Source organism: Pholis gunnellus, assembly GCF_910591455.1.
Source record: "Pholis gunnellus genome assembly, chromosome: 11".
Taxonomy (NCBI): domain Eukaryota; kingdom Metazoa; phylum Chordata; class Actinopteri; order Perciformes; family Pholidae; genus Pholis; species Pholis gunnellus.
In genome coordinates, this window is record NC_136538.1 from 7,740,249 (window position 1) to 7,762,787 (window position 22,539).

Sequence of the window (22,539 nt, forward strand, 5' to 3'; positions counted from 1 at the left end):
AGAACGGGATTATGGAAAAGGGATAGCTCGGGAAGACTAACACAGAAGCTAGAACTGCTGCAGATGGTGGTTCTACAAAGTAATAAATAAAGGGTTTGAACACAATTTGTATCTACTGTAGATGTTTCAGTTGTCCATTCAACTTTGTCTGGATGAAGTCATATTTAAAAAGGAGTCTGATTACGTATCAAACTGCAGGCACAAGGAGGAACAAGAAGGTCAGAAAAAGAAACTACAGAATATAAATTGTTCAGAGATTGAGAAAAACAAAGACAGAGGACGAAGAGAAAGAGAGCGAGAGCACAGACATGAGCATATGAAAGTGAACGACTGTCACTAACAGCCATGAGACACCTCTAATAAAGAAGGGAGTCCCTATTTGCTTTTAACTGCACCTCGGCTGGGTCGAAGGCAGCAGCGGAGTGCTGGTCTCCTGTGGGCCAAACTTCAGGTTTACATGAGTTCTGGGGCCCTGGAGAGTCCGTGGCTGACAAGACCCCAAGACTACATGTCCCAGCTCCTCTCTGGGACCTTGAGGGATGACAGGGCATGAAGTCCACTGCGGGCTGCAGCTTTAAGTGTAATGGACTCCAAGTGGTTAAACGTCAGCTCTCTCCTCTAGGGAGTCCTCGAGGGAGTCGTCGCAACAGAGTGTGATGATACTCCGTCCAACAACAACTGTTTCAGTCATTTCTACGTCTCTCACTCAGGCTGCAGTATGAAGGGAAACAATGCTCTTTAGGTACACAAGCTAAAAGCCCCAAAATATAAAAAAAATGAAATAACAATAATAGTCATTATCAGACGGAATGTGAAAGATCGAGGGTTTATGAATTGCATTGGTAGCATGTCGCTGTTACCCATTAAAATAAAATAAGACAGCTAAAGTAATCTCTACTTTCCCTTCTCTCGCAGGAAATTGAGGTTGGTCTCGATCAGCTATGGAATGTATGCCATAATGCCCGTACCTTTCTGTGTGGAGGATAAACATGGTTCTATCACAGCTGGTTAGAATTCTTCAATTTATCTGTTCAGTACATTTTGACAATCAAACTCTTGACTAATTTCAGGTCCATGCCAGCAGCCCCCTTCCACGCATAAGGACTTCATTTGCTCAGGGTTTGCTTATCTATGATGTTTATAACAACACAGACACTGCATTGATTCAGTGCTCAGGAAAATTCCACGTATTCAACCCAAGATTTTCTCAGCAAATAAAACGGTCTACAGATCGCTGGTGATAAGCAAAAGATGCTGCTCTGCTAATGTTCTATTGATTGAGCCTGTGACAGATTGAGCTCATCTACCAATAAATGCAAACGCCAAACTTTGGGCAGTGATGTGACTCAACACCTCTTACTAAATAGGACGGATGGATTGACCCTCTGATTAAATAAATGACCAACTGATCACCTGACCAACTGACTGAGATTGGTGCATCCCTACTTAGGCATTGACTCCTGCTGATTAAGTAAGAAATGGCCGTCAAAATTTCCACCATTTCTTCCCCCTGGTGAAGGCTGAGGCAAACCCACGTACTTTGGAGTACAACATTTTGTACTCAGATTTTGTCAGAAACGTTAAAGACATGGTGATTTGAAGGGGCTCTGGCCCCCTGCTGCTCACAGCTACAGAGGCCCAGCTGTTCACTACAATAGAGGCATGATTACACCTACACTGCTCGCAAGGTTCTTAGTTCCCTCCCCGGCTGTCTGCTCTCCGCTTCCAGCCCAGCAGGCATGTGATTGTACCGGCTACACTCACCATTTCACTGCCTGCCTCTCACGACCTTTGTCCCTCTGTCACTGCCTCCCACATGTGGCGCTTTGTTACACTGCCGCTGACGTTATTCTGACCGATGTGAGGATATGTATCACAAAAGGAGGAGAAAAAGAAGCTATAGAATTAGGTGAGATGTAAAGGGAAGAAAAATATGTTAACTAAATAGGCTTTAGAAATGCATTCAAAATGTTCCTGTCTTTTGATTAGCTGCTGTCTGGAAACATCTAACAGGACACCTGAACAGATGTTCTACTCCAGAGTGCAGGGTCTGCAGATAACGACCAGTCGCTGCTGACTCAGACATAGCCGTGGGTAAAAATGATGAACAAACTTTGGAAGATTTGAACACAGCTCACCTTTTTGGCTTTGGTAGGTTGCTATGGTGTACTATGAATACGCCAATACACTCTATGCCGTCCACATGCACAGGAGAAACCACAAGGTCAGCTAAGAGACATCATTCCACTTCTTACTCCGTGATAAAAACTCATCATTCTGATTCACCACTTTACTGCGTACCATTTCGTACAACCGTCTGAAGACAGGAAAGCCACATGTAATCCAAAGATTCTACATCTAAAGTGCCACTATGTCCCCCTTTTTCAAAACCTTTAATCAGTTTCATCAAAAATTCATCAAAAAAAAAAATCTAGCAAAAAAATCAACCCATTAAGGCTCGATTTTTTTTTTATTCATTTTTTTAGGGCAAAATAATGCCGAACATGAGCAAACATCATCATAACCTTTCAGCCTGCAGCTTTAAACAAGAAAAATGTTGACGACAAATATGCTAGAAGTTGAGAAGACTTCAATAACAAATGAATCGATCAAATTCAGGAAAATATATGAAGTACACAACTATGTGATGGATATACAACACAGACTATATGAATAGGTGATAGGCGATGGTAATGATTTCACAGTGTGCAGCTTCGACAGAGATGCTGAAGCAGGTGAATCACGAGAACACTTAAATTAATCATAAGGTGACACACAAAGCCATTTTTCACATTTGAAATTAGCTTATCAATAATTCACTGGTTCCGAAACAAGACTAAGTGTCCTTCATCTGCAAGGCTCCAACAGTAAATGGGGAAAATTATACAAAAATGATTTATACTCTGTTGAAAAGCCGGAGTTTAGTTTAACTTCCTTTGAAACGGTTCAAACTCTCCAATTAAAACATGCATCTGTTTGTGTACTGTGTGTTTACTGTATAATAACGGATAGCATCTTGAATCATGCTTACAGTACAAAGGCGTTAGTAAATGCCAGAGATTACAGATGGTGTAAACTAAAAAAGAAATATTGAACTGTTCAGTGGTTTTCTCCAATGGTGGCAAACAGTTTAGAGGACTAAGGACATAACCTCAGAGGACTCGCGCCCTAGAACTGTGTGTACCATCCCAAACTCAGAAACATCTCAACAGTTCAAACACATAAACGTGCTGTATGTGGAGAAGCCCAGCCATGTCCCTGGTAAAATGAGCCATCAGGCCTAAGGGACCTATAGTAACAACTTCAAATCATATGGCACAGCAATAACATCGCAAACCAATGAGACAGGCCTTCTCATAAAAAGGTGTCTCGGATGTCTGCCATTATAATTCCACTCATGGAAACAGTTGGGACACGGGTTTGTTTAAAGCCATTGCTTTCCCAGTGGAAGCGAGCTGCAGTCTGGACTATGTGCGGTCTGTGGTTGGTGCTGAAAGCCACCTCATAAAGCCCTTCAATCTCAGCAGCCCCACTGGTAAATCTCAGGTGGATGATGCCATCATTGAAGCCAGAGTGCCGAATTGTATCTTGACATCAGTTTGAGCTAAGGGACAGCCAGAGTGACAACATGCAATCAGCAGATAGGTGTGCCCATCAGTAGTTCAACTCCAATTCTAAGAACGAGGTTTCTTGGAGAGATTCCTGTGGAGCTTTTGCTCTGAAACTGACGAATGGCAGCTGAGCAAGCACTCACTGTGCTTTGTACAGCCATTTCGGAATGTCTAAGCGTGAGTTGCCAGCAAAATTGGTAAAAAAAACAGTAAAAGTAAGCTACCAACTGAAGCATCCAGTGTCGCCAACTCTTTTCCAATGAAAGAAGCAAGCAGCACCAGCGCCAAAGGTCGCTAAACGTAGCGAGAAAGTCGCTAATTCGGCAGCACTGACAACCCGTCCCCTTCAGGACTTCCTCCAAAGCCACTCCCCAAAATGATTATATGAATGTAAACAATGAACACGGCTATTGTTGTTACTCACAGCTGTCCAGCTAGCAGCTTGTGTAAGACTCCGGTGACGCACAATGAGTGCACGTGATCAGCTAGCCCATCTGCTTTGTACAGTCCTGAGATCTCTTTTTTGTCAGAGCATTTGATTTATTGATTTCTGTCGGGATGTGCTATAAATAGAATTTCAACAAATATAACAAAAAAAATGTCTAAAAAACATCACCAACCCTAGCTTTAGCGTGGAAAAGAAACTTGCACAAAATATAATTTCTGGTAAACAGGGGGCTTTAAAGAACATTTATGTATACTTGTTGCGAATCATGGTCAAAAAACAAACTTGGAGTCCAACAGGAAGAGAAGATCGGTTGGTCATTCCCTTTGTCAAAGGGCACATAGCCTCAAACAACCTTATCAAGTCTGTATGTCATGCGTGTATGTCTCATCCTAAGAACTGTAACTCGGTTTTCATTTTATTATCATTGGTCTTGTCAGAAAATCAATTACTCCAATGATTTGATTGGCAATGTTTTTATATGCACTTCCCACACATTTGTTGCCATTCGTTCCTTCTTCCCTTTTCTAACAGCAGTTAGCCTTCTCCTGGCAATTCATTTGACCTCCTGTACCCAATGAATTTCTGTTAAACTGCTCATGAAGACCTAATGCAACACTTAATATGGAGGAAGTCTGTGTGTACTGTACAGAAACCGATGGCAAAAGAATGTCTCACATTATAAGCTCTTTTCATTCCATCTTACTCGTGGACTACTTTCCTCTTTGTCCACTCTGTGGCACGGCTGAGCGATGGGCGATTTTCTGGAGAAGCACTCAGCCGAACCAAATGATTCCACACCAAAAGACACCGATAGTCACTTTTGAAAGGCAAGGACAGAGTGAGTGTGTGTGTGAGTGTGTGTGTATTCATTATGTGATGTTTTCCTGTACTTTCAGTTTTAGCTCCTTAGATTAAGGACTTTTTTTGTTAAAAGTGTTCATTTTGTGTGGTACTCACCTCCTAAATTGCCGTGGAGGTTGGGTTAAACAGATTAGAAGGATTTAGGTTACAATTAGGATTTTAGGATAGGGTCAAATGTGAGGCAGTAGTGATGGGTAAAGCAAGAGGATAGGGAATCAATGTAGCCAATGGATAAGGATGTGAGTCTGTGTGATTGCGTGTGGGCACGGGGCCTTTTATCAGCAGAGAAAAGAAACAAAGAATGTCTTTATCTCCTGATCACTCTTACCTCTGTCAGAGCTCAAGGCCGACTGCCTCCAAAGAGCCAGGACTGTTTGTTTAAATGTAAAAGTAATCAGGTCCGGCATGCCGCAGGGACCCACAGAGCCGGAGTGAGACGGAGAGTGGCATACGGGTTGATCCCTGGGGAAGGGTACAAGGACGGGCCACGCCGGCCAGACCGGCACCCTCTCTGGACAGTTATCCATCTCAATTGAGAATACTAGCAGTTGGAAGTTAACTTATATCTAAAGGTGGTATCTGTAGCAATGTTGGAGCATGAGGAGCAGTGTCCTCTTGCTGTTCGGTGCCGATAGGCAACCTCCTTTCGGATATTTACTACACAAAACAGTGAGTCAGCTTTTATAACAGAAAAAACAATGAAAAATGCATGTACTGTAGAGACCAGCGCCTGTCTCTATGATGGCCCTTATTTACAGTCAGTATACATTATATGTCTCCAAAGTGATTGAGTTATTAAGGTTAAAATGGTGAATGTATATATATATCTATATATATAGATATATATATAGATATATAACTGGACAGCTGGGGGATAAGCTGCACGGACGAGGACGTCATACTGTGTGCTCTACACCAACACGGCTCCGGTCTTGCTTCACAAGTTAGTCATGTTATAGGATTTAGGAGTCAGAAACCCCCTCAAGTGATTTTTTTTTTTTCTTCAGAGAATTCAATCTAGTCCGGGCTCTGCAGAGCAAGCACTTTGCTCCTATATGCTATGCGAGGGAAATGAGTGTGTGCAAATGATATGGACGCACTGGTTTAAGTTCTCACACTCGTATTAGCAAAGCTAGCTGTACTAAACATTCAGTTAGCAGCTTTTAATGTTAAGCCAAAATGAAAGACATCAGGTCACATCAGCTGTCGCTAACTCACCTTAAATATTTGATGACATGGCAAAATACTTTGCCATATATTGTGTTGAAGTCAGTCCCCCCCTGGAATAGTGTTGCCCTCCCTTTATACCATACCGTTGCCCTCCACAGGTGACACTAATCATAAACAGGTTCACGTAGAGGTTAGAAATGATTCAGATATCTTTGGGTTTTTTTGTCATTGTAGTGCTAACACGCTAAAATGACACAGAAAGCCCAATTATTGAAACTGACACTCAGAGAGCAAAACATCTGCTCAAGTCTCCAAAACTCTTAATTGTCTGCTTTGCAGCCAATGTGCAACTCAACACGCTGCACGTGGGAATCTCACATGAAGTCACATCGAAACACTGCAGTTGGAAATGCCACACCCATGGACCAGTTGGCCAATGAACAAGTCAGTGGACGAAATACTCAGTTGCTTGAGTGTCGACACATCAGTCCGGATGAAAGCACAAGAAGAAAAAAAGAACATTGTTACAACAACAATGGAAGCCAACAGAGCAGCAAGACACAACTGAAAGAAATACAAAATACAATGTGTGCTCTCTTTTTGTCTCCATAAACGATTTTGCTGTGTTTTTATTCTATTTAGAAATTGTTCTTTTCTGATTTTCAGAGCAAAAAGCAACAGTTGGAAATGAATGGGTGTATTGATTGATCTAAGAGTGTGGAGAAATACATATTTCCATCAGTGTGCAGTGAGTGCTGTTCTTGTGTGTCGTGTTTGGTCCATATATTCATGTACTTCACTAACAACATAGACTGCATTATTAGAAAAGTTTAGAGTGTTTTAGATTGAGCACAGCAGCGTGTAAATGTGTCAAACAGAATCACATGGTGTGAACCGTGTGTGTGTGTAGTTTAGAATGTATATATCCCAGCCTCTCAAAACATGAGGTAGGTCCAACTGGGTAGAAAGAATCCGCCCATGGCCAGAGAACGATGGGATTAAAGCCGGTAAGAAGGCACATACAGTAGATACAGTATGATAGAAGACGCACGTTCTTATTATGAACTACGTGGCCCTCGAGGAAAAGCCCCACTGACATAAACCAAAGAAAATGAACGAGTGGAAGAAAGACAGTGAAAGGTAAAAGATAAGAAAGCCCGTTTGCTTTTCCTCCCACAGCTTGTTCTCATACATAATCTTTTCCACTTCTTCTCCTTTTTAAAAAGTCATTTTTTTTTTAAAATAGAATTAAATGCAAATTAGAGTGGAGCTGATTATCATATAAACGGCGGATGCCTAGAGGGGCAAGACACTCGCTTTTATTTATTTATTTAGTCATATTTTTCACAGCTCCCCATACAACTGTGACTTTAATCAGTCCACACTTTCTTTTAAAGACATGGGGGAACCAGGGACCAGCTGAAGCGATGTGTGTGTTTGAGCTTGTGTATGTCGGCGGCTCGGATCGGTGTTCGTGCGTATGTGCATACGAGAGGTGTGTGACCATAAGCAGAGGCAGAGAGACCGACCTGCAGCACCCGCGGACCTGCGCAGCTTCATTAGCGGCGTGTCGACGGGTGCCGCGCGTCGTTCAACAAGCCGCACGCTGCTTGTTCCCCCTTCATAATCTTTCCCTATTCACATCGAAGGGCGATCACCTGTGAAGGCACACATCTGGAACAACATCACACAGCTCCACGATCCATTCACGGAGCGGTAACTTTACTAAGTCACGCGCCGGCACAAGTGGTCTGATCTGGATTCAGTGGGAATGAGGGAAACATTGTTCAGGCAATTACCCGGAACTAACACGGAGGGGAGAGATGAAGGGAAGTGGTTGAAGAAATTGCGTGGGAAGAGAATTTAGACAAAGACGAAGTAGAGAGTCTGAGCATCGCTCTCAAATCAGCAGAACTGAAAAGTGACCTCCAAACGAGCCGTCTGTGTTTGATGCTGATACTTGGATGAAGCGTTGATTATCTTTGTGTCACAGTTTTTTACGATTGCTTTTGCACGGGCTTTTTTTAAAAACATTTTTAAACACTACATGTTTTGACATGTTTTGCACAGTGGGTGCAAAGCAGAAAATGTGTTGCTTTTTTGACTTGAGCAGAGGTTTGATCTCTGGGTGTCGGTCTCAATAATTGGGATTCATGAGTAATTTTAGTGTGTTACCAATGAAAAAAAGAAACTTGTCCCTGCAGCTAAAGCAGCTAATCTATGCTAAAAACCGGCTGACTTCTGGCAGTACTCTACTCTTTAGTCCTTTGACCTGGATGCGCTCTGTTCTTACCGTCTGAACTACTGTAATCTGCAGTGTCACAGTTTGCAGAGAACACAGGGGCTAGACTACCCAGATCCCAAAAGAGACCACATTCTACTTTTTGGGTGTTTTTGCAGTTTATCCGTGCACCTCCCAACATTTCCTAACCAAGCGGATGCAGATGGGAGAAGAAAATCGAGAACTCTGAGGAGCTTTGAGAATGTAGCTTTGCCGACAGGAAAAACCTCGTCAGCGACCGGTGCTTGCGGAAAGTATAACCGAGTCTTTGCAGGTCAGTGTCCCTGGTTGGAGCTCCATGGTCTGCCTTGATTCTTTCCACTCTGCTTTGAAAAAGTATACAATGATTTGGTTTAAAAGCAATATCTAAATAAACATCGACTGTGCAGCCACGGTACCTCACTATGTAACACCAACAGTGTTTGTGGCCGATGACCGGGAGAAGCTGCACCTTACACAGCACATTCTCAAACAAACACTGCTGCCCGAGTTGCTCCTGAGGCCATCTCAGCAACATCACATGGGATTCGATGCACTCTGCCCCCCCCCCCCCCTCCCCTTTCTTGCAGGTGCTCGTTTTCAAGCCTCTTGTGTGTTTTCACTTCATCGTCAACTCTGCACCCCTGAATCTCTCCGTTCTGCAGTCTGGTCCTATTGGTACACTGAGCTCTATATCAACATCTCTTTCTATCTGCAGCCTCGGGCGCAGGGTATCGTGTGGGCTGATGGGGCTCCATCGGTCTTAATGTCTTAGGTGTCTCTCTGCAGACGCAGACAGACAGACACAAGCAGAAATATACATGCTTCCCTTCCAAAGCATAATTCACAAACTTCAAGCAATTGCCAGCTGCTTTCCTCCTGCACTATGACCCCAGGTGCCTGTAATTCCCCATGCAGTATTCCAGTTGGCCAGTGGTTAGTCCCCAAAGGACAGCATGTGTGTGTTTGTGTGTGTGCGAGGGCGCTTAAACTCATCACTCCCATCTCTGACTTTCAGCGGGGACCACACAACCAGAGCATTAATATTCCTCCATCTGCTTCCCGGCTAAGGAACTCTAATAGGACTCAGGTTATTTTCAACTACTGTAAGAGAGAAACGAGCAGAAGCAGAGGTAACAGGCAGACAGATCAGCTCTGGTAGGAATTATGAGCAATCAGAATTTAAAAAATCATAATTTTCAGCACTGAAATCACAATCTGCCAAAACTGTTTGAATGTAAACTGGGAAGGATTGCTTTACAGCATGTACGTCTTTACTAGCATCTGCTCTAGTCAGCTACCCTATGACGGCAACACAGAAAAAGAAAACTATTTGCCGTGCTAGCAAAGCATATTTATTAATCCAAAACATTTGCCTCATATGTACTGTACTAAACTGGAATCCCCTCATTAGTTTCAGCTTTCCAAAGTATTGATACTACTGTGGACTGTTTTTATCCGTGTAAAGGTAAAGAGAGATATCGTTCGTATGTGTGATCTGTAGGAACGTGGAGACTGACAATTAAGAGAGAAGTGTCGGCATATCGTTAGCATGCTGCAAAGTAAGCACCAAACTTGCCGGGCACCACGCCCCGCTGATCGCACCGAACAGAGCTGAGCTAAATGTGAAGTCGCGCACAGAAAGACAAACCGATGTGAACAGACGGAGCTCGCACAGAGAAACCGCGGCACTACAGGGTTTGCAATCACTTCATGTAGCTCTGCAGCAGAGAAGAGTGGGGACAGGGAGCAAGCAAAGCAGTAGTACTGCATGTAGGAAGAAGATGGACACGTTCAAGACTAAAGACTGCTAAATGCACCAAAGGTTTAAGCTGTGTGCATATTATATGATGATACTGTTACAACATGGCAATGTATAAAGTGATCATTACATGGCAATGTGGTACTTCCTACAATAAAGCAAATACCCCAACCTGTTACGTCCATCATTTCATTTCCCTTTTCGTTTCTCTCTTCATCTCAATTAATGGAATATGACGTTGTCAAATTAAATGACATCCCGTTGATGAGAGGCGACACCAGTAATGGAGTGCTCAGTGAGAGGAGTGTCGAGGATCGTCTGTGTCTTCTCAGTCCCCTTCGCTCATGCAACATTTCACAACAACATTTTATTGATTCATTTGGGCCTACGCTTTGTATCAGCCTACACTATAATGTAGCTGTGTTACAATCCAGGAGCCTCTGTCCTGCAAAAAAACCCCCCGATAAGCACCATCTCAATTTCCTCTTTTGTCCTTTCCCCTTTTAACCTACCTGTTCTATAAGACGGGTCCTGGTGGTGGTGGGGGGGGGGGGGACACCACGGAAGGGGGAGCTAAGAAGAGGGTGGGGGGGGCGGGGTTGGTTTCATTTGGAAGAGGAGGGACCTTGGTGGCGGTTGCTGGTATCCATGTTAGTCGGTGACTACGGGGAAAACTGATGCTTCTTACGCAACAGAAAGAAAACACACGAGGACTCAGGTTCCAAACCCCATGATAGTTCCAATCAGTGCAACGCTGTTTTAAACGCTCTAACGGACGACTCGAGCGCAAGGTCTGAGGAGGTGGAGAGTTACAATCAAGAGAGACCAGGAGGGAGTGCTGATGATGCAGTTAGGACCGTCACCTATTAGACCCTTGGAAGACACTAAGACATAAGCATTTTGGCAAAGATTCAGCCAGAACAGCCTACAGAGAAGCCGTACTATGAGGACTTGTTTTTCTAGCCTTACCAGCAGTGGGGCCAAAATGTAACATTTAAAAGGTGGTTCTAGTCAAATCACACTGGTTCCTACTGTGATAGCACACACGTGCATGGGTCAATCACTTTGCGATCAGCCTGTTAATCTATGAGATATGTGCCTCATGCAAAACAGACATTTTGGGCTTAGACTTGGAGCCACACTAGAGGAGAAGTCCATAAAGTGTCCAAAATGCAAAGGGTAAAAGCTCTGGGGGACATGAATAGCATGTTCATCTGCGCATTCGAGATTATTGTGTGTGTGTGTGTGTGTGTGTGTGTGTGTGTGTGTGTGTGTGTGTGTGTGTGTGTGAGAGCTTCAGGTGGCACTAGAGAAAAGTTCAGACAAGCAGATCGTAGTTGTGACGTCTTACTGGGAACCATAATGTTAAAAAGACGGACCAATAAACCCGCCGTCAGTCCCCTCAGCTAGCGGGGCAAAAAGCTGGTTTGTTCCAAGAGAGGAAGTGCCAAACAAGACGCCATCAGACTCACGAGAACGATTACCCGCAAAAAAGGCAGCAGAGATTGACAAAGATGGGCCTTAAGATGGAGCTCAAACATCTGTTTGCCACCTTAATTAGTTTGAGAGGTGTTTTTTGTAGTTGTCATGTACGCCTGCTGCAACACATCTCTGTGGCATATGAGGTGTAAATTGAACAGTAAAAGCAGCAGCAAAAAAAAATGGCAGATGAGTCCAAGTCAGTTATGCTGTCTGTAGAAGAGAATGAAAGAGCCAAAGTAACTCATCTTTCACTCTACAGCGAGCTTTTGTATAGGAAGAGGGGGAAATGTTGGTAGCAGTAACAGCATTTCTTTAGTATTCCTATCCCTTTGTTCCTTACTTCTCTATAATGCATCATTTTTATTTAACGCCTTTCACCCTACCATCTCAATTGTGGAAGTGACAGCCAAAACAGATTTGGGCAAATTGGAAGGGCTATAAAGCTCTATTAAGGAGGCTCTAGCCACGGTGTGAGGGGAACAGTGAGGGGGAGGTGCACATCGAGACACAGAGGGAGATGGAGGGAAAGAATTTTGTAGGAAATTTGCATAATGCCAAAATGCAGCCCTGGTGAGGTTGAAGGAACGACTTGTGGCGCATTTCTCCCCCCCCCACAAGTTCATTTCTCTTCTTTCAGCAGAGATTTGTTCCCCATACACACCGCGAAAAGTGGTGAGGGCGGCAGCGACACTTTGTGTTTATGTTCACGTGGGAGACAGAAAGAGAGACGATCACTGAAAAAATATATGGAGGGACTGACAGGATGCACAACTGTCTCCGATGTTAGCAAAAACCTTGTCAGAATTCACAATTCTGCCAAGTGAGTGTTGGAGGGAAGGAGAGCGCCAAAGGCAGAGAGAGGGGGAGGGGGGGGGGACGGGACACACACACACACACACTTGAAAGAAAGGGAGAGAGAGAGAACGACAGGTTGATTTATTCAAAGAGTGAGGAGTGGGTGAATCAAACTTTAATGGCTTTTGGGAGTGCAAGCCGCTCTCTCTCTCCCCCTTCAATCTTACCCCTCTCCCTCAGTCTTTTCCTGTGTGCTCCCCCCTTACTTACCCGTGCTATACCCCCCCCCCCCCCCCCCCCCCCCCACCTCAGAAACACACTTTTCGATGGTCACTCACAAACACCCGTAGCTTCTTTTTTTTTTTGACAGACAAATCTGCGCCCATCTCAGCGTAGCATGCAAATCAAGGTGCTCTTCATGCTCAGTGGGATAAAGTAAATGACAGAAAGATTAAGAGAGGAAGAGGAGGTGATTTACCTTCACGAGTGGCAGCATACGTGAGGCCCGGGCAGCGCTTGTTGCTTTAACCCCCCGGACTGGAAAGGAATTGTTCTACAGGCACGACATCCTCTCTTGACAACTCACTTAAGCTACCACTTGCCCTGAAAGGCTTACTTAAGTCCACAAATGAATCATCACTCATGCAGGTGTACTGGCTGCACTCACACCTGTCGAGAATGTGCTCTCCACAAATGAAGCCAGTGTATAGTACACTATAGAGACTATCTATCAGATGGGAATCTACACCTCCACACACGCATAACTAATCATTGAAATGCAAAAAACAGATATTAAGGGGCTCTTTGTGCATGAAATATGTGAACAGACAGCTGGTAAAACCACGTGGGCCTGTAAATAAACCGGCCATATGTACTGTATTTGTCTTGTATAAGAATTAAGAGTTTGTAGAGGATGATCATGTGCTGTGTTCTAATCAGCGCTGTCAGACATAATCACACGGGTAGCTGGAGAACAGATCTAAAAAAACAACAGTTTACCGTTTCCACACTTCTTAAAAGCACTGTCTTGCTAATTGTATTCATGACTTCATGAACAGCTTCTCATTTGCCATCGAAAACTGGAGAAAATGTCTGCTGCAGATTTCTTCAATCGGGATATTTGTCTTTCGCGAAAACAACAACTTTTGCTCAGAATTGGGTTCTAGCACCAAATCTGTGTTATAAATGGAGCCCGAGATGAGTCAAATATTGACTGCTTCCCATTTAACCTTCTCACTTTATCCATTTTTTTTCTCTCCCTTTCTCCCTAAATCCCTCCCTATGGGGCTCAGGGTCTTAGTGTCAGGCAGAATTCTCTTTGAGACCTGCGCCTGTCAACCAGCCACCACTCAGCTCAGTAACCACTAGATTCAATTACACTAGACCAGGAGAGATGATACTGAAATCATTACGGGCTAAATCCAACTTCTAGGAGTCAGTGCGCGTGCGTGCGTGCGTGCATGTGCGCGTGTGTGTGTGTGTGTGTGTGTGTGTTTCAAAAAGAAGGCATGCGTTTGCTGGCTTGTGTGCAGGATGGTTGAGTAGAAATGAAGTCACAAATATTTTATGACTGTAATTTTAAAAGAAATGTATTCCACTTCTAATTTTCTTTCAAGTTCCCAGAGAACCTTGCAAACGCCATTAGTCCTCCGCATACTGGAGATGCTGCTTTAGAGCAGAAATATCGGTTTGTAGCCCGGTAAACAAATTACCTTTGGATCGTGAAGGCTGCCGAGATACAGGGCAGAAGGCGATGAAAGATTAGGAATTGAATTTCAGCTTTCAGAAGAAAAAAAAAAGGCAAAGAAGAAAAGGAATAGAACAGATTCATCTATGTTCTACCTGACAGCGACAGAGGGTACATCAAATAGCAGGTGCCTCTGTTTTGCTGCCAGAGCCCACATCAAGCACTAAGCAGCTCATTCACAGGCGTAATAGGAGCTCTCAAACGCACTCTGCCAATATTATCTCAAACACGAGTGCATTGGTGTGCGTGTGTGCATGGAAATGCTGTCATGCTATTCATCTCAAAATTGTTTGGAGGAAGTAGCAGTAGCAGCCAAAAGTTTGGGGCTGAAATCACGCTGGTTCGAATTCTGCTCGGTTGTCACACAGTGCCTTTGAACAGCGGAGCGACTTCCCAAAACACACAACTATCCGACTCATAGAGGTCACCGAGCAAGATCTCTGTTCTGGGCGGTATACCACTAAAACACTATTTAATTGAACATTAGTTCATTATAATTGCTTTAGGAACAAATAACCTCTGCTGAGGATTCATGTTGCTATACTTCTTCAAATGTCTTATCAGAGCAGACTGAAGGGCTTCTCCTTCTCTGGACGTCTGGCTCTAACCTGAGGGGCTTCCACCTCCATGACATCAGCCGTAGTTCACCAGAGCTTACTGTAGGTTGGAGAGGGACGTTGAGATATGGCCGGTAGAAAATAGAGGCTGAGGAGGGATTTGCTCACCTGCACCGACATACCTCAGAGGCAGTAAACAGATCAAGTTTGGATATCTTATCACCTGGAGCCTCTCGCCTGTCTGCCTGTTTGCCAATACATTTAATCCATCTGTGTGCCCGCATGAAAGCGCTGGTCTGAAGTCTGTTATACAATCATGTGTGCATCATTATAACCTGCGTTATTGAAAAGGCAGGATTCCACTGCACTGCGTAGCTACTGTGGGTGAGGATGAATGGGAGTATTGGCAAGAAGATGCACAAAGAGATGGTGTTTAGATTGTGAAAAGCTACACAAGTGGAGGGACTCCACAAAAAAAATGAATCAAACTTTACCTTGCTAAGATCGTGGTAGAACAAGTATGAAAAATATCTGTAAATTATGACTAAATACATGTGAGGTGACGTGAGAAAATGTGTTTTGTGCATGTAGGAAAGAAGACAACGCAAGACAGGCATTTACAAGTGCAGTGTTTCAGATTTGGACTTCTCTCGCGTGCCAAGCTTGTAGGAGAGCTACGGTGACGCGGTAATGGCACTTTTTAGAGCCGGTGTTTAGGTTTGTCCGTTCTGGGCTACTGTAGAAACATGGCAACCGGCTCCACGAAGAGGAGCCGCTCTGTATGTAGATATAAACGGCTCATAACGAAAACAATTAAAACATTTCAGGTGATTACGAATGAAAACAACACATATTATACTCCATTTCTGCCAATATGTGTGCCTGCACGCTACACACACTGCAGAGGAAGAGAAGCAGAGGTCTACAGGTGACCAAAGGAACAAGAAAACTGTGTTTGTGGTCAGGGGCCCGCGTGTGGAACAGCAGGAGATGGCACACACAGTGGGTACACTTAGAGAGGTTGTCAGTGCTGGCATGTTGATACCATCCCAGTGGCCCTGACAGAGAAACCGGCTCTCAGCGGGGGGAGTGTGAGAGTCAGGCAGCTGAGTGTGGGGGAGGGGGGGAGGTGTGTGCGAGTGTTTTTGGGGAGGCCTGTTCTTTAAGCCGTGGATGGTCCCACAGTTGCTCAGACAGCAGCGCTGTCCTCCGCGGAGGCACGCTCGAAACATGTTGACGACAGAGGGCTCGCTCGATAGGAGGACTACCTGTCGCGCTCGGGGAATGTGAAAAACACTTCTCAGTATGTTTGTGCGCTCACTCCATCATCTCACGCAATAATGGATTTGGGTTGGCCCATCTGCCGTTCCATCAAAACATTATTTCTGGCGATAGCCTCCGCTCCTTGTATCCAGTCTCTGCCGCTGTCCGCCTGAGTGTGTGGATGCTGTAAATCTGGCCAGCTCATTAGCGCTGACAGAGGGAACGCTAGCAGCCCACCTGCTCCCCTTCACCCTCTTTATGGCTCTACAAATTAAAACGACATTTACACACACACACACTCTCCCCCCGCTCTCCCTACTGCACTGCTCACCTTGCCGCTCACATTGCATCATCTGCTCACCGCTGAGCTGTGTCAGGCCCGCCTCAGTATACCTCCTCCCCTGACTATTCTGCCGTTTCAACAACCCTCGAGCCTTTAGAGTTGTTTTCTTTTGGCCCCTGTCTATCTGTTGCATCTCAGTGTTAAATCCCATCATTTCTACCTTTGTCTTTCTGTCATCCCTCCTCTTTTCCTTTTACTCCACTGTCATCCGTCACATCCATCACATCTTTTTCTCTGTGTGCTGAAGTTCAGCAGTGCTGATTGTACTCTAACCTCCACTTACTCTGGCATGTCCAGTGAGTGACGGCGTGATGGAGTGATGCCGCAAGCGTGTTTGCTTTGCCCGCCAGGGTCACAATAAAGGTAATGAGGCCATTAAAGTGCAGCAGCAATGAAAGCGAAGGGAAAACGGGATTAGGTGAAGACGGTAGAGGACGAGGAACCAGGGTGCAACGAGGAGCAGACTGACTCCTTAATGAACATCGTTCCCAAAACTCCCTCTTCCAGGTGGAGGAGAAGGAAGGCGTTAATGAAGAGCTCTCTGTGCACAGATTGGACGGGAAGCTGCGTTGCAATCGCAACACCGAAAATGTGAATTTTATGTGTCTCATTTATCAAGACAATCACAATAACAAATACGTTGATTTGTGATGAGAACACACTCCACTTGCATTACTCTCACACTGCGCTCACATACACAAGGTTTTCATATTTCATTTTCACTGCTACAGGCTTCAGCTCGTTTCAGTGCAGAGAAATGTCGACGATACAAGACTCACTGCTCTGTCTGGTGTTTTAAAGAATCTGATCTATTGCCACAACCGCATTGCCTGAAATAAAAAAAAAATAAAGCTTAAACTCTCTAAGCAACAGGAGGACAGGACTGACATGAGCAGTGATAATCACCGAGTGATGCAAGGGAACTAACATGATGTGACTTGAGGGTCAAACACAGCTCTGTTTAATGGCTTTCCGGAGTATAAAGTGAAGCCTATTGTTTGCAGAGCTTGGCGAGTCTGGATGCGGACTATGTGCGAGTCGGACACAACTAGCGCTTGCATTGGCCTGAGAGAACCTGCTGGGTGGTCTTAACAGTCCTTCTTTCTCTCATTTATTTGCCTGACTTTATGGATTGGGGAGAGAAAAAGCCAGTGGCTTTGAAGATTTGTTGAGGACTCAGAAAGGGGTATGTGCTCAATACAAACAACAAGATATATGTGTGTGTGTGTGTGTGTGCGTGTGTGTCTGTTTGTGTGTGTGGATTTCAGCCCCCCGTTTGAAGTCTTCCACTCCACTCTGGCAATTACTTCCATCAAGGATTAGATGAGGGAGAGGGCAGAGAGGAGAGAGGGAAGATGGAGAGAAGTGAGAGCCGAGAGGGGAGGTAGCAGATTCAGGGAGAGGACAGAGAAGGGAGAGAAGAGATTGAGGTCTCCGCTGCAGTGAGTCGGTGAGTGTTTTAATTCCCTCCAAAAGGAGGCTGTGCACACTCTAAATATGAGCGGGAAGGCAACCCCTCAAATCATGGGAAGATTGCAGGTGCAAGCTAAACGCAGCCATTTCCTGAGCACCAGGCTGAATTTCATACATTTTTTTCTTAAATTCCAAAAAGCAAACCACGGTTTCATCAAAGCGGTTTATAGTAGATAACTGTGAGGAAACTATTCCTTGGATGGTAAGTACATGATTGATTTGCATTGTCTGCATCACAACCTCTGATTCACACGTTATTGGACCATGGCTACATGAAACAACTCTCTGTCAGCCTTACCTCTGGGATGTGGACGGTGTACGGCTGCCCGTGGAAGACCGGCGCATTGTCGTTCACGTCTCCAATCTGGATGTTTACCGTGTCTTTGACCACCTGCGGGAGGAAAACGCCTTGGTAAAACTGTTCCCGAGCCTTCTCCACAAGTGACTTGTCAAAGAGCTGCACTCAGTGAAAATGGGCACGAGCCGCAACAAGCCAAGAACCAGAGTGAAAGAAAGCAACAACAGGGAAAACAGGGACAAGCGTGTGATGGATTACCCGCGGCGGGAGAGTAGGTTGAACATCAGTATGTTTCAGTAACTAAAGAGTGAGACAGGTGTCACAACGATTACATGTGAGGAAGAGAAAAATAAGGAATGCGAATGAAAGCGAGGGACTGAGAGAGAGAAGGTCTCTCTGTGACATTTGGTCAGGCCATATCAAGGTGTCAGCGTGTGACAGGAGGTGTCATAACTGTGATCACAGTGCAAATCTCCCTCTTACCTCTTGGATGTCACTCACGTAGAACTCGACCTGCATCTCTGACTTGCTCTGTTGGAGACAGAGATCAGCATAAACACGCCGGGGCAAAGCAGCAGTGCACAAAGGCATTAAAAAGACAAAGAAGAGCCACTCTGAACTCAAAACCCCTCCTTTTCATCCCGCTGAGGAGTATTACACGTCTCACTGCTCTTTCATCATTTCGTCATTTACATTCCATCTCCTATTTTCAAAATTGTGCAGAGTGTCTTTTCTTCTCTGTAATTCTTTGGTTAGGTAATGTGTAAGTGTTTGATTGGTGTTCATACCTCACGGTCCAGCTGCTGCCGGAGCCAGACCACGCCGGTGTCTTTGTTCACAGAGAAATACCTCATGGCCTCTTCTCCTGAAACACCGTACATGAGAGGTTCCCCCTCAGGATCATTCGCCTTCAGCTGGGCCACTGAAGAACCTGCCGGACAGAGAGTCACACAGGGGTCAAAGGTCAAACTGTCTGACAAGATCTTTAATGTGTTATGGGACCTCATATTCACTAATTCACTAAAGAGCAACAGAGTGCAAATACACTGCGACTCTGTCGTCAGCCTTGACATCCCATTACTGACTGAGCTACATGAAAGGATGTGTTACGCGTATAATACACATTTCCCTGCGTTTGTATTATATGAAACGTTATTGTTACCCGTCTTGAGTGTTAGTGTTCGAGCTGTTCTTCTCATTTAAGTGGACTAAAGGAAGAAGACAAGTTGACCTGCAGGGTCGGGGCAAAGATCGATGTTATAACAACTTGCTCCTCCACTAAACTTAAGTCATGTGGGTACAGCAAGCTGGATTTTACAATGTTAAGGATGAAACACACACGCAGCACATACAAACACACTGCCCTGTGCGGGGGGGAGGGAAGGATTTTTAATTGGAGCCGCAGTGGTTCATAGACTTCATTTGTCACAGACACCAGAGCTCAGACAGGCTGGCTAATCAAACCCAGAGGTGGAGCGCCATTAGGCCGGCTAACCCGCCACGCTGGACGGATGTGTCAAGAAGGGCAAAGGCGGAGGTTAGGAGGGGCATGGAGGACAGCATGGAGACCCCTCAGCGCAGAGGGTCAAGGCTCATTACTGTCCAGGGTAAAACTGCTTGGGGAGGGTCCGCTGATATCAATCACACACACACACACACACACACACACACACACAATGGACCCCAGCGGTTATGAATTTGTATCATATTTTCTTTTGACTCACAGAATACTAACGTACATAGAGCTACAATGTACATCAAGTAGAGATAAACTGTAGTTCTGAAGACATCCCATTGACCTGCAGACCTGTAGTCCTTATAACTAAGTAGAAATAAGAGGCTGTTGAATATGAGCGGATGGACGAGAGACTAGATCCAGATCACACACACACACACACACACACACACACACACACACACACACACACACACACACACACACACACACACACACACACACACACACACACACACACACACACACACACACACACACACACACACACACACACACCTTCTCTCCCTCCCTACAGGTACTCGGTCAGACAATAGAGGTTGAGCCAAACTAAATCAAGCCTGTCGCTTGAGCACCAAAATGCTTAACACAACGACCAATTAGGCTTCACAATCACACACCCCTCTCGGTTTATTAATACACCCCATTTTCCTATGAAAGGGTGGCAAAAATGACTAATTAATGTAACGATTTATGAACTCCTCTCATTGCGTCTAATGAGATTTATGCAAATTCAGCTGCTTTCAATATGAGTTATAATTTGGTTGAAGACGGTGCAAATTGAGCATTTTACCTCATAGTCATCAATAATAACTGTTTTTCTTCCCTCCTCCTTCCGGCCCTCTCGACTGTGCAGGAATTGTCTGCTCCACACTCGAGCGAAGGATAACAAATGAATGATAACCAAATCATTTGAAACTAAGACTATGTATGAGACTCACAATCGGGTGGAAGATTAACTTCTGCTGTGGGGAAAAAAAAAGAGAAACTAAGACCAAGCCATTAAGCATATGGGTTAGATTATCTAGCCCGTGTGCTGGACTGGAGGCTAGAATACGTCTCCATCTGCTGAATCAGTGGAATATTATGAAGTTACGATTACTGCACTATATATATGTGAATTAACTCCAATTTCTACTTATCTTCTCCGATTGCGTTGCATTGGATTCATCAGTTTTTAAGCTTGCCCTAAGTAACATGTCTTGACAAAGCATAATGGATGCAATAAAGAAAAGAACTGACTTTGTACTCAAAAACAGAGTTGTCTGATTAAATATCCTCAAATGAATGACAGAAAGATGAGGTTGCCTATCTGGTGTTTTTTGGGGTTGAGGCGTAATTGAATGTAACGATTAAAGTCAGGATTAGGTTTGGTTGAGGGATTCCAGAATTGAAATGAGGTGAGGGTACAAAGTATTGAGGGTCAATATTGGTTATAGCATTGCTGTAATCACAAATATGAAGTCTACTGTGTGTGTGTGTGTGTGTGTGTGTGTGTGTGTAGTGTAGGTATCCTTCTATGTGCAACGCTGTGGCACCAAGCCCTTTCCCTGACAAATGATGCTATTTAGCAGCAAGTGATGCCAGTATTACTGTTATGAATGATACAGTGCACATTAACAATGCCCCTCCCCTTCTCCTCTCCTCTGCAACACTGCTCTCATGACAAGAGCGATGGACTGGAGGACCATCGCTCTACCTCACCTCCCCCCCCCCCTTTGTCCCCTGAATACTGAATCCAACAGTCGGGTCAAACCAGAACGACCACAGCAGAGCTACATGTAACACACCAAGGGAAGCTAGAGACGCCCGGGGGTCCAACCAGAAGCCTTGAGAGATGTGTGGACTCCTGAGGTGTTCAATACAAAAAGAGACTCACTCTGTGATAAGAAGGACACCAGAATACACACAGTTTTACTCCAGTTGTGTCTCGAAATATTTCCAAATGAATTGAATGCATAGCAAATAATGCGTAACATTTTTAATTGATGCACTTACGCGGCTGATATAGATGCGACCTACGATATTAAATGGAACGAGGCTAAAATACATTACTGGTTTACTAAAACGGCTCTACTTTGACACTACCTCAGGGGAAATCTAAAGGGAAAATATTGGACGCATTCAGGCTTAAACGGGTGGAAAGCCAACAGCAGCGAGATATTGCGTTCACAAGAATGAGTCGGATATCCTGAAAACGTAAAAGCCTCCGGACACGGCCTGCACCTGCGCAGAGGCATAAAAACAAAAGAAGCAGAGCAGAATGAGAGTTAATAAGAGTAGAATGTAGTGTATTTTGACTAAAGTAACAAATACAATTTATTACCAAAGTTAGAGTAGGACTTCTGCATTAAGTCAAAACATCATTGCGTCACCGTGGCAGGGCTGACAAACGCACGCACTGCCATAAAACATACAACACTGACAAAGCCTGGAGAGGCAGCAGACTGAAGGAAGGACTTGCTAACCTACACACAGCAGCTGCCGCATGTTTTACTCAGCCCCAATCTTTTAGGAAAAGCAAGGGAGCCAATGGGGGCACTAAATCAGCCGCTGGAGGACATCAATCCCTGCTGGATCGATGGGAGTCGCGCGTGTTAGACGGGGACTAGGCTCGGCCCGGCCCTGGGGCCTCAGGACGGAGAAAGTAAAAAGAGGCTGTAGGCCAAAGCCCTGTTTATTATGCTGGTGACATCTTCAGGCCTCTCGTTCATCTGAGCGCTGATTCAGGGGGACAGGCACTGTCAGGACTGCAATTTCACGCATGTTGTGAATTACAGCTTTGATTTTTTATGGTGCACAGAGGCTCAATGGGTATATGGGTTCAGTGCGCCATCTACCAAAAGAGCAGCAAAAATAAATGAATAAAAGAAGATACCTTAAAACATAGTAGAGAGATGACCGACGGAGGACTCTTGATCTTTAGCCGCTTCGTATAAATACTTGATGTATA

The 22,539-nt window shown here is 44.7% G+C and overlaps 1 protein-coding gene across 1 annotated transcript in view; it reads right to left on the minus strand.

Moving 5' to 3' along the window:
* Positions 1-22,539, minus strand: part of cdh23 (cadherin-related 23) — a gene marked incomplete at its 5' end in the record, with an annotated part of 133,062 nt that overhangs the window by 92,504 nt on the left and 18,019 nt on the right. Inside the window, 3 exons of the mRNA XM_079168933.1 lie at positions 18,071-18,163; positions 18,554-18,601; positions 18,859-19,001. Of these exons, the coding sequence (XP_079025059.1) occupies positions 18,071-18,163; positions 18,554-18,601; positions 18,859-19,001 (284 nt within the window). The remainder of the gene's footprint in view (positions 1-18,070; positions 18,164-18,553; positions 18,602-18,858; positions 19,002-22,539) is intronic.